The sequence below is a fragment of the Otolemur garnettii genome, unplaced genomic scaffold, assembly GCF_000181295.1.
Source record: "Otolemur garnettii isolate 467f Iridium unplaced genomic scaffold, OtoGar3 scaffold00168, whole genome shotgun sequence".
Lineage (NCBI taxonomy): Eukaryota > Metazoa > Chordata > Mammalia > Primates > Galagidae > Otolemur > Otolemur garnettii.
The window spans coordinates 3479097-3491479 of record NW_003852563.1 but is presented as its reverse complement, the minus strand read 5'-3'; the positions used below and the strand labels follow the sequence as shown (position 1 = coordinate 3491479).

At 37.9% G+C, this 12383-nt stretch overlaps 1 protein-coding gene across 3 annotated transcripts in view; it reads left to right on the top strand.

Annotated features, from left to right (window-relative positions):
• Positions 1 to 12383, top strand: part of KCTD3 (potassium channel tetramerization domain containing 3) — a 66801-nt gene that overhangs the window by 30071 nt on the left and 24347 nt on the right. For all 3 annotated transcript variants that reach the window (XM_003800143.3, XM_023519281.1, XM_023519282.1), the window contains exon 10: positions 7747 to 7862. In XM_003800143.3, coding sequence (XP_003800191.1) covers positions 7747 to 7862 — 116 coding nt within the window. The remainder of the gene's footprint in view (positions 1 to 7746; positions 7863 to 12383) is intronic.

The following is a 12383-nucleotide window of genomic DNA, read 5'->3' as shown; positions in this document are numbered from 1 at the left end:
TTCTGTCCTTTCAGCCTCCTTCTGGACGGGAGCTTCTGTAAAAAGCTGACTGCAGTTCGCCATCTTGGCTCTGCCCCTCCATCAAGGATGTTCTTAAGTTAAACTACCCCCTTTTTCTTTTCCTGATGGTAAGTGGTAGAGAAGGATTTAATGACCACTAGTAAGTTTAGTGCCACTGCCTTGATTCATGCTGGGGTGCCTGCTGTTTTTACCCAAAATCGCTTTGCATCATCGGTGCACTTGTCAACACAGATGTTCTAGTATAAGTCATGAGATTTCGTCAGAGTTTTCAAATTTTGAACATTTTAACACTTGTGTTTATGGCCAACCAGTCACGTAAAAGACCTTTGATAATCAATTCATATACAGGTAAAAATACCATGAACAGCCAGATGTGTACAGTCATCTGTTTGCAAGACAAAAGTGCCCTTCTTCAGACAAGATGCTGACTGTCTGCGTAATCTTTAATTGAAGAGTTACTGTATCATCAAAAGTAGCAGTGCTATGCTTTCTTTGACCTGCTTTCTGCTGTGCTTTCTGGGTAGCAGGCTTTCGTGCTTGTCATCTGTTCCTTGGGTGCTTGTCATCTGTTGGTGGTTTTAACAGTCTCCTGCAGTTGGGTGCACTCCTCACTCCTCTAGCCACTGTGCGGCCTCAGTGGCTTAACCCTGTAAAATGCTTCCTGGGTTTTTCATTTCTAGTTTGAAAGTCTATACCAAACAATTTCTGGCTTAAAGAGTTTTTTACATCTTCATTTAAAATAATTTTTTTCTTTTAACTCTGAGTATTTGGCCTCACTGACGCTTATAGCTGATCAACTATTCAAAAATGATTGCTCCATGTGACACAGTAAAGTCTGTGGTGTTGAGGGAAAGATAGTTTTTTTATCCTTTTAATTTTTGTTTACAGTTTGCCTAGTTTCTTTAGAGTCCTCCCTTCCATGAGTAGAAGAATTCTGATTCAGCTGTATTTTTGTCAGCGTCTTTAGACTTAGATGGTACAATTATGAGGTTGAGCAGGTAAATATTCTAATCTTTTTAAAGCAAATTATCCATCACTAAGTATAAGCAGAATATATTAAAAATAAATTTTAGAATAAAATAGTAAACAGGTTTAGGTAAAATTTAGAAAGATTTTAAAAACATTTTTAATGCTAATATTAACAGAATAACATAACAGTGTTTAATTATATCTTCTTACAGGTGCACAGAAAACTTAGATTTCAAAATAACAATTTATTGGACAATGATAAGCTTGTAGACATAAGTTATAAATGAGATAGTAAGAGTATAGTAGAAGTATTTAGGTAGGACAAACTAAATTAATCTTAGGAAACTTGATAGTAAAAAATATACAGATTCCTTTAACCGTTTTAGTGGTGACCTCTTCACATGTCATGTAGGCTCTGAAAAACTCCTATACACTTTTAGAGAATTAGAGTATAAAAAGACAAATTATTCTTGGGCAGCACCTGTAGCTCAAAGGAGTAGGGTGCCAGCCCCATATACCGAAGGTGGTGGGTTCAAACCCAGCCCTGGCCAGAAATTGCAAAAAAAGACACTTTTTTTTAATATTATCATGAAAATAGTCTTCCCCTTTTAGACTCCCAGAAATGGTCCAGGGAACTGTAATGTGTCCCAGAACACATTTTGAAAATTGGTATTATAGACCATTCTTCTTTCCTTCACTCTCAACTTTGGTTCTCTCTCTCCTGATTCTGAATCTCAAGCCGCCTGCGCTTACCCTTGGTATCGTCTCCAGCTATGCTTAGGGTCACTCACTAGTCTTCATTCCTTGTCTCTAGTTGGGCAACTTAATTCCTTAACTGCACCAGAATCTCTTCACTGAATCACTTCTCTTTTTTAGGCTTGGAATCTGTCATTATAAATTGCTGTCTAGCAGAGACTCAATTTTTTTGTATCTTTCCCTTTGCCTTACTTTCCTAGAGAAGCTCCAACCCTGGCTAACTCCACCTTTCCATCATATGGCTAAATATGGCTGGGAAATAGACATGTATACACACAAACAAAAGCAATACTTAGTCTCAGATTACGACCTCTGTTCTCAAGCGGGCCTTTAAATTTACCCAGGAATCCTACTATGTCATCTTTGTCAGATTTCTCTGTCATTCTCCTTAGATGACTATTTCATACGTTATTTCTCCCTAAATTTCCGACACTTTCTCTTTAATTCTCACTGAGAAAGTTTGGAACATGAGAATAGAAGAGCCTAAGTTCTTTCTTAATCATCACATCTGTTCATCTGTGTGTCAGGGCTCATACTCTTGTCCTATTCATTACTGTGATTAAATTGTCTTCGCTCTTGTCTAAGGCCAAATTCTCTACTAAAGCCAAATTCTCTAAATTCTCTAATTTCAACTAGATGATGTTTTTTTTTTTTTTTCTTCTGCAGCTTTTGGCCTGAGCTGGGTTTGAACGCGCCGCCTCCGGTATATGGGGCCGGTCCCCTACTCCTTTGAGCCAGAGGCACCACCCTAGATCATGTATTTTTAGATTCTGTTTTCTTGTCTTATTTATTTATTTTTTGAGACACAGTCTTACTCTGTTGCCTGGGCTAGAGTGCTGTGGCATCATTAGCCTAGCTCACTGCAGTGTCAAACTCATAGATGTAAGTAGTCCTTCTGCCTCAGCCTCCCGAGTAGCTGGGACTGCAGCTGTACACCACCATGCCCAGCTAATTTTTCTATCTTTAGTAGAGACAGGGTCTTGCACTTACCTATGCCTAGTTAATTTTTCTATTTTCAGTAGAGACAAGGGCCCCCACTTGGTCAGGCTGGGTTTGAACTCCTGACTTCATGTGATCCTCCTGCCTGTGCCTCCCAGGGTGGTAGGATTACAGGTGTGAGCTGCTAGGCCCAGCTTTAGATTCTGTTTTCTCTCACCTACTCAAGGACACTACTTCAGTAGTTATTCTCCCTCTATCCTGTATTATAAAGATTTCCCACCTCACTGGATCATTTTCAGCAGCATTGAGTCATACTGTAATTCTGTCTTACAAGTAATAACAAAAACTACCCTACATTTTCTTTTAGTGTGTGTTCAGTTTTTTATTTCTCTCTCCGTTTCTGTCTCTCTCTTTTTTTAAGAGATGGAGTCTCATGTTGCTTACACTGAAGTTCAGTGATGTAATCATAGTTCACTTCAGCCTCTGACTCCTGGGCTTCAGTGATCCTCCTGGCTCATCCTCCCATGTAGCTGGACTACAGGCATGTGCCACTGTGCCAGCTTATTTTTAAATTTTTTGTTGAGACAGGGTCTCGCTGTGTTGCTCAGGCTGGTCTCGAGCTCCTGGGCTCAGGTGATTCCCCAACTTTGCCTCCCAAAGTCCTAGGGGTTATAGGCATGGGCCACTGTGCCCAGCCTTTGTGCTTCGCTTATAACAAGAGTTCCATAATCCCTTTTATCTGTAACAAAATATGGGCTGGCAGAGCGTATACACAACAAAGGAGGCTGGGAAGTCCAAGCAGAAAGCCAGGGAGTTGGGTTCATCACTTTCTCGTCTCTCAAGTCTTGTGCTGCCTGTTGTCCAAAATATAAAAACATTACCTCCTGTATTTTTTTCCATTTTTGTTGTTATTGTTTTAAAGTGGAGAGTAATCTTTTACCATTTATTCTATCGTGGTTGGCAGCAAAAGTCTTGTGACAACATTAGAAAAAAATATTTTAACATTAAGTTTTTTTAATTATAACACACTGATAATTATACAGAAAAGAAACCAGTTGTGGAGTTTGTTTTTTTTTTTCCTTTTCCAAGGTGCTGTTTGTAACATACCTGTAAGTGAGGAAGATTTTATTCCTTTTTTGATTATGTGATAATGGCTATGAGATGGTACAGCTGTAATTTGTTCACTCCCTGTAGAAGATATCATTTGTTGTTACAAATGTTCTTCAGAACTTGACAGTATCATCCAGAGAAAATTGTTTGAGCAATGATAGAGCTTTCCCAGAGGCTGGACTCCTTTCATTATAACTTATATCAGACACAGTTACTAGATTGTTGCTATAAGCAGTTTTTTACTGTGAGAGGGCCCCTTAAGGCAGGAACTTGTCATTCCTTATACACTTGTCTTCCCTGTGGACAGTGGTCAGGATTGTTGAGCCTAAGTAGGAATGACACTTTAAATTTTGTGACCATTCAGAATGTCTTCCTTGATTTCCCAGAACTTTGTTCTTCTCTAGAGTAATCAGTGTTGGTTGGTTTCCTGGTTTCATTTCCGCCTTTCATGTAGCCCTCAGTACTAGAGATAGTTGGCTTCACATTTTCTACAAAATTGTTTGTCATCGAAATTAAAGTATTATTATAGATCACTAAAATTGTGTACAACATAAAATGGAGAGTTTCTGCTAGGAAATGGCAGGTTTATTTCTTAACCAGTTACGGACAAAGGCTTAGTTTTTTTGTATGTTGTGTTTTATTTTGCTCTGCAGTTTCGGTTGGCAGGTTGGGCTAAGTTGATCTATTTCATGTGTATGTTCTATATGAATAAGTATTTGTGCATATAATCAAATGTATATATAGAAGACATTCCTCATAACACTCACAGGTCTTTTATCTCTGTTACTTTTGTCTCGTTATTCTCGTCCTGCTATATGCCTTGCTTTTTCAAAATAGGTTAAAAACTTTCGTATTGTTCATATTGGCACAGGTACTTTTTTTTAACAGATACTTTAAAAAATATAAATAAACTGATAGGTACTTGAAATAGGTAAAGATCTGTATAAAACAATATTTTATAGGTGAGACTTATTTTTCAGCATTACTAGATAAAAAGATTTCTTATAAGATATTTGTCAAATAATTAAGATACTATTAAATTCAAAAATTGGATTATAACATTTTTAAGCTGGAAGTGAGATTGAGGCATTTAGCTCAGACCCTAATATCAGGGTAATGTGGGAGTACTAACTGATCTCATAGTTTGCATTTGTAAGGTTAAAGTTGGATTTATAGGTGTGTCCGCACCCAGGTAGGATGCCATCTGCCAGTGCACAGTGCCCATTAGGGAGGGATTTACTGAGCCCCTACTCTCCCCCCTCCATTCCTTCTTCTGGAATTTCATTGAGTTTTTCTCTCATGTGAGCTTATAGGTGTTCATCTCCTTGTTTCAGTTTAGTACTGGAAGTATTTGGTGTTTGTTTTCCATTCTTGTGATACTTCACTTAGGAGAATGGTCTCCAGTTCTGTCCAGGTTGTTGCAAAGTTATATAATCTGCATCTTTTATGGCTGAATAATATCTCATGGCATACATAGACCATAATTTATTAGTCCCTGTCTGTTGAAGAGCTCTTGGGTGGTTTCTACATCTTTGTAGTTGTAAATTGTGCTGCTGTAAACATATGAGTACAAGTGTCTTTATGGTAGAATGTCTTTTCTTCCTTTGGGTAAATACCTAGCAATGGGGTTACAGGATCAAATGGTAGGTCTACTTTTAGTCTTTGGTGAATCTCCATACTGCCATCCATAGAGGGTGAACAGCCTGCATTCGCACCAACAGTGTGTAAGTGTTCCCTTCTGTCTGCTTTCATGCCTGCGTCTGTTGTTTGGGACTTGATGATGCAAACCATTCTCTCTGGGGTTAGGTGATACTGGGGTGGTTTTGATTTGCATTTCTCTGATGATTGAAGATGTTGAACATTTTTTCATGAGTTTGTTGGCTATTAGTCTTATCTCTCGAGAAAAGTTACTGTTCATGTTTCTTGCCTCCCTTTTAACAGGGTTGTTTGGTTCTTTCCTTGTTGATTTGATTGAGTTCTGTGTAGATTCTTGTTATCAGCCCTTTGTCAGGGGGGTAGCATTCAGTTATCTTCTCTCATTCTGTATGTTGTCTTTTTGATTTTGTCCTTCACTGTGCAGAAAGTCTTTAACTTGACCAGGTCCCATTTATTTATTTTTGTTGTTTCTGCAATTGCCAGTGGAGTTTTCTTCATGAATTCTTTAGCTAGGTGAATAAGATTAATAACAGTTTTTCCCCACACTTTCTTCTAGCTTTTTATAGTTTCTTATCTTAGATTTAAATCTTTTATCCACTGTGAGTTAATTTTTGTGAGTGGTGAGAGGTGCAGTCCAGTATCTGTCTATTACATGTGGCTAACCAGTTCTCCCAGCACCATTTACTGGTGGAATTTTTTCCCCAGTGTATGCTTTTGTTTGCTTTGTCAAAGACCAGATGGCAGTGTGAGGCTGGCTTCAACTCTAAATTCTCTGTCCTGTTCTGTAGCTCTGTGTTTCTGTTTTTAAGCCAATACCATGTTGTTTTGATCACTCTAGGCTTGTGGTATAGTCTGAAGTCTAATAAAGTGATACCTTCAGATTTGTTCTTATTTTGTAGAATTGCACCAGCTATTCGGGTTTTTTTCTGATTTCATATGAATAGCAGAACTATTTTTTCCAGATCTGCAAGACATTAGTAATTTAATGGGAATTGCATTGAATCTGTAGATCACTTTGGGTAGTATAGACATTTTAATGGGCTTGATATGTTCTGTCAGTTGACATCCTCTGCTGTTCCTTTTCTCAGAGTTGCATAGTTCTCTGTGTAGAGATCCTTCACATCCCTTGTTAAATAAATTCATGTTCATATAGTTTAGATGCTGTTTTGTAGTTAAGTAAGAACCCAAAAGGTGGCAAACACATGTACTTTCAGAGCCCCAGAGCAGGATTGCAATCCATATTCTCCTGATTCCTGGTGCAGTATGTGCTAAAGAGAGACAACTCTGTGGGGCCATAAATGCCCAGCCAAGACAGACCTAGTGTTCCCTGTTCAGGTGTTCTTGGGACTTTTGCTATTAACGTGGGATATTTGCCCTTACATCTTTCCTCGCCTACACTTCATTTTTCATCTTCTCTGATTCTCTGAGCCTGACCATTTCCATCCCTCCAATTTGGTGAACTCTTGTTAACCTTTTTAAAAACTCAACTCAGATGGCTTCTTTTCTAAGATATATTCTCAAAACTCTTTTACCTACTGCCTTTTACTCTTGGATTTTCCTGTATCGGCCTCATCATTCTGTTAATGCAGCATCATGGTATAATTGGTCGCATTTTTTTCTCTACTGAATTGTAAGTTTTTAGTAACGTCTTGTCTTCTCATGTGTTTTAATGTAAGTCCTAATACAGTGTCTTTTGAACTGCGATCACAACGCTGGGAAATAGGATTTAAAATAGACTTAAGTAAAAGGCCTGAATATAAATTTTGAGAATAATGTGACTTCTTGCTGACCTCCTCCCATTTTGCATTTTTCTAGATTATTAAACACATTTGAATAGTTGAGGTTGCCAAGTCTGTGTCTTCAGATCAATAGTTCCCAAATATTGGTTCCATGAACAAGCTTCATCTAATTCCCCAGTGGATTTTATACAAATACAGTGGGATTTCTGATTTAGTGGAACTAGCATAGACCCCAGAATCCTTTTTGGTTTTATTTTGTTTACTTTAAATCTGCTCAATTATTTTGATCCATTAAGATTAAGAAAAACATGTTCATATAACAAAGTGTCGTATCACTGTGAGATTGCTGGGGGCACTTGCAGAGTTCTGTAATCTGCTTAAGTGCATAGGAGTTTACGAGTTTTCTTATTTCTGATCCCCAGTGAGTCTAGCACATATAATTTACACTAATGAGAATAAGTTTAAATTGGTCACTTTTGAGATGTTTTTAATCTAAGTTTTGATTAATTCTCAAAATGGTGACAAATTAACTTCTCTGTTTTTACTGTTACTTTAGGCGTGTTCAGCCTCGGCGTTCCTGTAGATGCTCTCTTCTTTATTGGGAACCAGTTGGTGGCCACGAGTCATACAGGGAAAGTGGGAGTGTGGAACGCGGTCACTCAGCACTGGCAGGTTAGTTTTAATCATATTCCAAAAGTCGAAATACTTCTGAAACTTAAGCTGTTTATGCTTCTGTTTTATTCTTGTAGAATTCATATTATGTCTGCTTTTGATTATAAGGAACATTGAAAATATTTAGTGGTAAATTTTTTTTTAGGTAAAAATTTGACTGTGTTTTGGAAAATAAGTCAGTTTTTAAGCTGTGGTTTGGCATTTCTTCATTTCCGTGGAATGTTTTGGGTTACATGCTTTGAGCATGGTAGTCCAAGGCAAACTTTTATTTCTTGAGTGGAATCACAAATCTATGTGAAAATACATACTCTGTTAGAGAAAATATCAAATTAAATGTTCTTAAGTACAGCGAGTAATAGGATAGGGAATAAGACATTTAAAAAGGTTAATAACTGGTTTTGAAGGAAAGAGAAAAATAAGGACTTTAAGCAGGGAGTGACAGGTTTTAGAAAGGTAGCAATGTTAACTAAAATGAAAGGCACACTGGAGATCAGGGGACAGTCTTCTACCAAAAGAAGTAGAGTGCTTTAAGTAGTGACAGTGATGGTGAAGATGACAAAAATAAATCTATTTGAAAACATTTTTTAGTCCTTCCTAAAATGACAGGACTAGGATCTGATTGATGTGCGAAATTTAAGAGAGAGATGTATTTCTGATGTGGGTTTCTGGTTTTGACATTCGTGTGGCTCGTATTGAATTAAAAGGGAACATAGGAAGAGAAGCAAATAAGTCGGTGGATAGGGTGAGGACCAAGATTGAGTAACGTTCATTTGACATTCCCGTGGGCATCTGTGTGCAGGTGTTCACTGTATAGATGGAGTACTCCTGTGCCATTTAGGAAAGATGAAAGGGCTGGAAACGAATATTTGGAATTCCCAATACTTCTGTGATAATTTTAAAAATTGATAAAATATTTCAATGTTTGTATCCACTCATTGAAAAGCCAAAATTAAAACTCTGGGAGGAACATTAGCATTTATAGGACATTAAAGATCAAGAGCCAAGGGGACACATGTGATATGATTGAGAAATAACCTTGGTTTTGGCAGTAGATATCGTTTGCAAATGTATATTGATTAGGTTTTGGTGGGGGAACGCTAAATTATAGGAACTGAGGAATTACAAGCTCAGAGGTTAGAGATAGCAAATTCAGTTGTCTCTAAAGAAGACTGGTAGTGAAGGAAAGCAGATAACCAAAGTGATAGGTTAAGGATCAAGGCTAAATTGAAAAAAAAAGAGATCTGTTGCTTTACTTTTTTAAATTCTCTACAACAGGAGAAGCTTGAGCATGCTCATAGCTAAGGAAGAGAGTCGCCAGAGAAAGCTCCTGAAGATTAAAAGAAGGGAGATGATTTCTGGTCCCCTGATTTCTGGTCAGGAATATGTGGGATCTGGAGCACAGATAGAGAGGTTGGTTCAACCAAGAGTAGACATTCCTTTCTCTGTGACGACAGGGTGAGGAAGGAGTAAAGAAAAAGTCATTGGAAGTATGTACCAAGAATTGCAGAGATTATAAATGGGATTTGCAGTGTACCTGGGTGATAGAGTTATCTGAGTTTCTCCCATAGTGCTCAGGACTGGGAAGAAGAGCAGGAGAAAAAAACAACACCAGAGTATTGGCCAATTTTAGGACTGGAGTTTTAATAACATATGAGATATGTTATATGGCATACCAAGGGGATGAGAAAATACCAAGATGGGTAAGTGAAATTGTGAGATCAAGGAATGGTGGCAAGGAAGTGCCAGGTAGACACAGAAGGATATAGGGATGTTGAAGGCCTACATCCTGGTGCTTCAGTGTTCATACTGATATCCTTTGTAGATAGCAGCTGTTGATATTGCTACAAAGAGGAATATGAATTTTAATCATATTAATATGATTCAGTCATATTAAATCACATTAATGGTTTATGTTTCCAGTTACTTCCTTCAAGTCTGAGTTTTTAGTGGCTGGTAGAAACTATACTATCTATGCCATAAAACTGCTAACTTACATTTAGGTTTCTCTTTTTTCTTTTTTCTTTTTTGAGACAGTCACTGTGTCACCCTTAGTGGAGTGTAGTGGTGTCACAGCAACCTCAAACTCTTGGGCTTAAGCGGTTCTCTTGCCTCAGCCTCCCATGTAGCTGGGACTACAGGTGCCCATCTCAGCGCCTGGCTGTTTTTTTGTAGCAGTTGTCATTGTTGCTTAGCAGGCCTGGGCCATGTTTGAATGGGTGCCCAGCCACATTTAGGTTTGACAAGGAACATGCTTCTTTATTACCTTATTTTTTACTGATATTTTCAAAACTACGTATAAAATGTTATAATGTTTTTGAGGCCCTGAAAACTGTACCAGTTTCCTCAAAGTAGATACTGTTTCTTAGCATCTAGTCACATACATAACACAATGTTCCTTCCTTGGTACAGGATGAAATGAAAACTGGATCTGACAAAGTAGATTTGTTACGCGTTTCGGGAAGACCTTGGGAAAGTTGAGCATTCATGCCTCAAACGAGCCTTATAACTCTGCTAGATGAATTTCTTTGTAGTAAAGTACATAGATAGCATGTAATGAAATCTCAGCATTGAATCTGTGAATCTCAATAGACAATTCTGACCTGAAGCCGACTCCTTTGACTACTGTCACTAGTTGAGCTCTTAACCTTAGCGTTGGATCTGAAAAGGTCTAGTAACTGGGGTGAGAAAATTGGTCAGTGGTAATATCCAGCATCCTTTCATGAACAGAACACTTGAGAAAATGGGTATAGAAGGGACATTTCTTAAAGTAATAGAGGCCATCTACAGCAAACCCACAGCCAATTTTATATCGAATGGAGTAAAATTGAAAACATTTCCACTCAGATCAGGAACCAGGCAAGGTTGCCCACTGTCTTCACTGCTTTTTAACATTGAAATGGAAGTCTTAGCCACCATTGCATTCAGGCAAGAGAAGGAGTTCAAGGGGTATCCACATAGGGTCAGAGGAGATCAAACTTTCACTCTTTGTAGATGATAAGATTGTATACCTGGAAAACCCCAGGGACTCAACTACAAAACTCTTAGAAGTGATCGAGGAATACAGCAGTGTCTCAGGATACAAAATCAATACAAATCATATATACCATTAAAGCTGAAGAAACAGTCAAGGACTCTATTCCTTTTACAGTAGTGCCAAAGAAGATGAAATATCTGGGAGTGTACCCAACAAAGGACTTGAAAGATCTCTAGAGAACTGTGAAACTCTGAAAAAAGAAATAGCTGAAGATGTTAACATAGAAAAATGTACCATTCTCATGGCTGGGAAGAATCAGCATTGTTAAAATGTCTGTACTACCCAAAGCAATCTACAGATTTAATGCAATCCCTATTAAAGCACCTCTGTCACACTTTAAAGATTTGGAATAATTAGTACTTCATTTTATATGGAAACAGAAAAAAACCTCAGCCAAAACATTGCTCAGAAATAAAAACAAATCAGGAGGAATCATGCTACTAGACTTTATACTATAAATCTATAGTGATCAAAACAGCATGGTACTGACACAAAAATAGAGAGGTAGATGGATGGAACAGAATTGAGAACCAGGAGATGAACCAAGACACTTATTGTCATTTGATCTTTTTTAAGCCTATCAAAAATATAAATTGGGGGAAAGATTCCCTATTTAACAAATGGTGCTGGTTGAATTGGCTTGTGACTTGTAGAAGACAGAAACTGAATGCATACCTTTCACCATAAACAAAAATTGACTCTCATTGGATAGAAGACTTAAAGTTAAGACATGAAACTATGAAGATTCTTGGAGAGAGTGCAGGGGAAACACTTGAAGAAATTGGCCTAGATGAAAACTTTATGAGGAGGACCCCCTGGGCAGTTGAAGCAATACCAAAAATACATTACTGGGATCTGATCAAACTAAAAAGCTTTTGCACTGCCAAGAACACAGTAAGTAAAGTAAGTAGGCAGCCCTCAGAATAGGAGAGGATATTTGCAGGTTATATTTCTGACAATAGTCTGATAACCAGAATCCACAGAGAACTCAAACTTATTAATAAGAAAAGAACAAGTGATCCCATTTCATTGTGAGCAAGAGACTTGAACGGAAGCTTCTCTGAAGAGGAGAGGCATATGGTCTACAGACACATAAAAAAATGCTAATCATGTTTAATCATCAGAGAAATGCAAATCAAAACCACTCTGAGATATCATCTAACTCCAGGAAGATTAGCCCACATCACAAAATCCCAAAACTACAGATGATGGCGTGGATGTGGAGAGAAGGGAACGCTTCTGCACTGCTGGTGGGACTGCAAACTAATACGTTCCTTTTGGAAAGAAGTTTGGAGAACACTCAGGGATCTTTAGTAAAAGGCGAAAGATTTATGCGATCTGAAGAGAAACCAGGGTATAACACTCAGGGATCTAAAAGTAGACCTGCAATTTGATCTTGAAATTCCTATGCTAGGTGTATATCCAAAAGACCAAAAATCACATTACAAAAAAGATACTTGCACTTGAGTATTCATTGCAGCTCAATC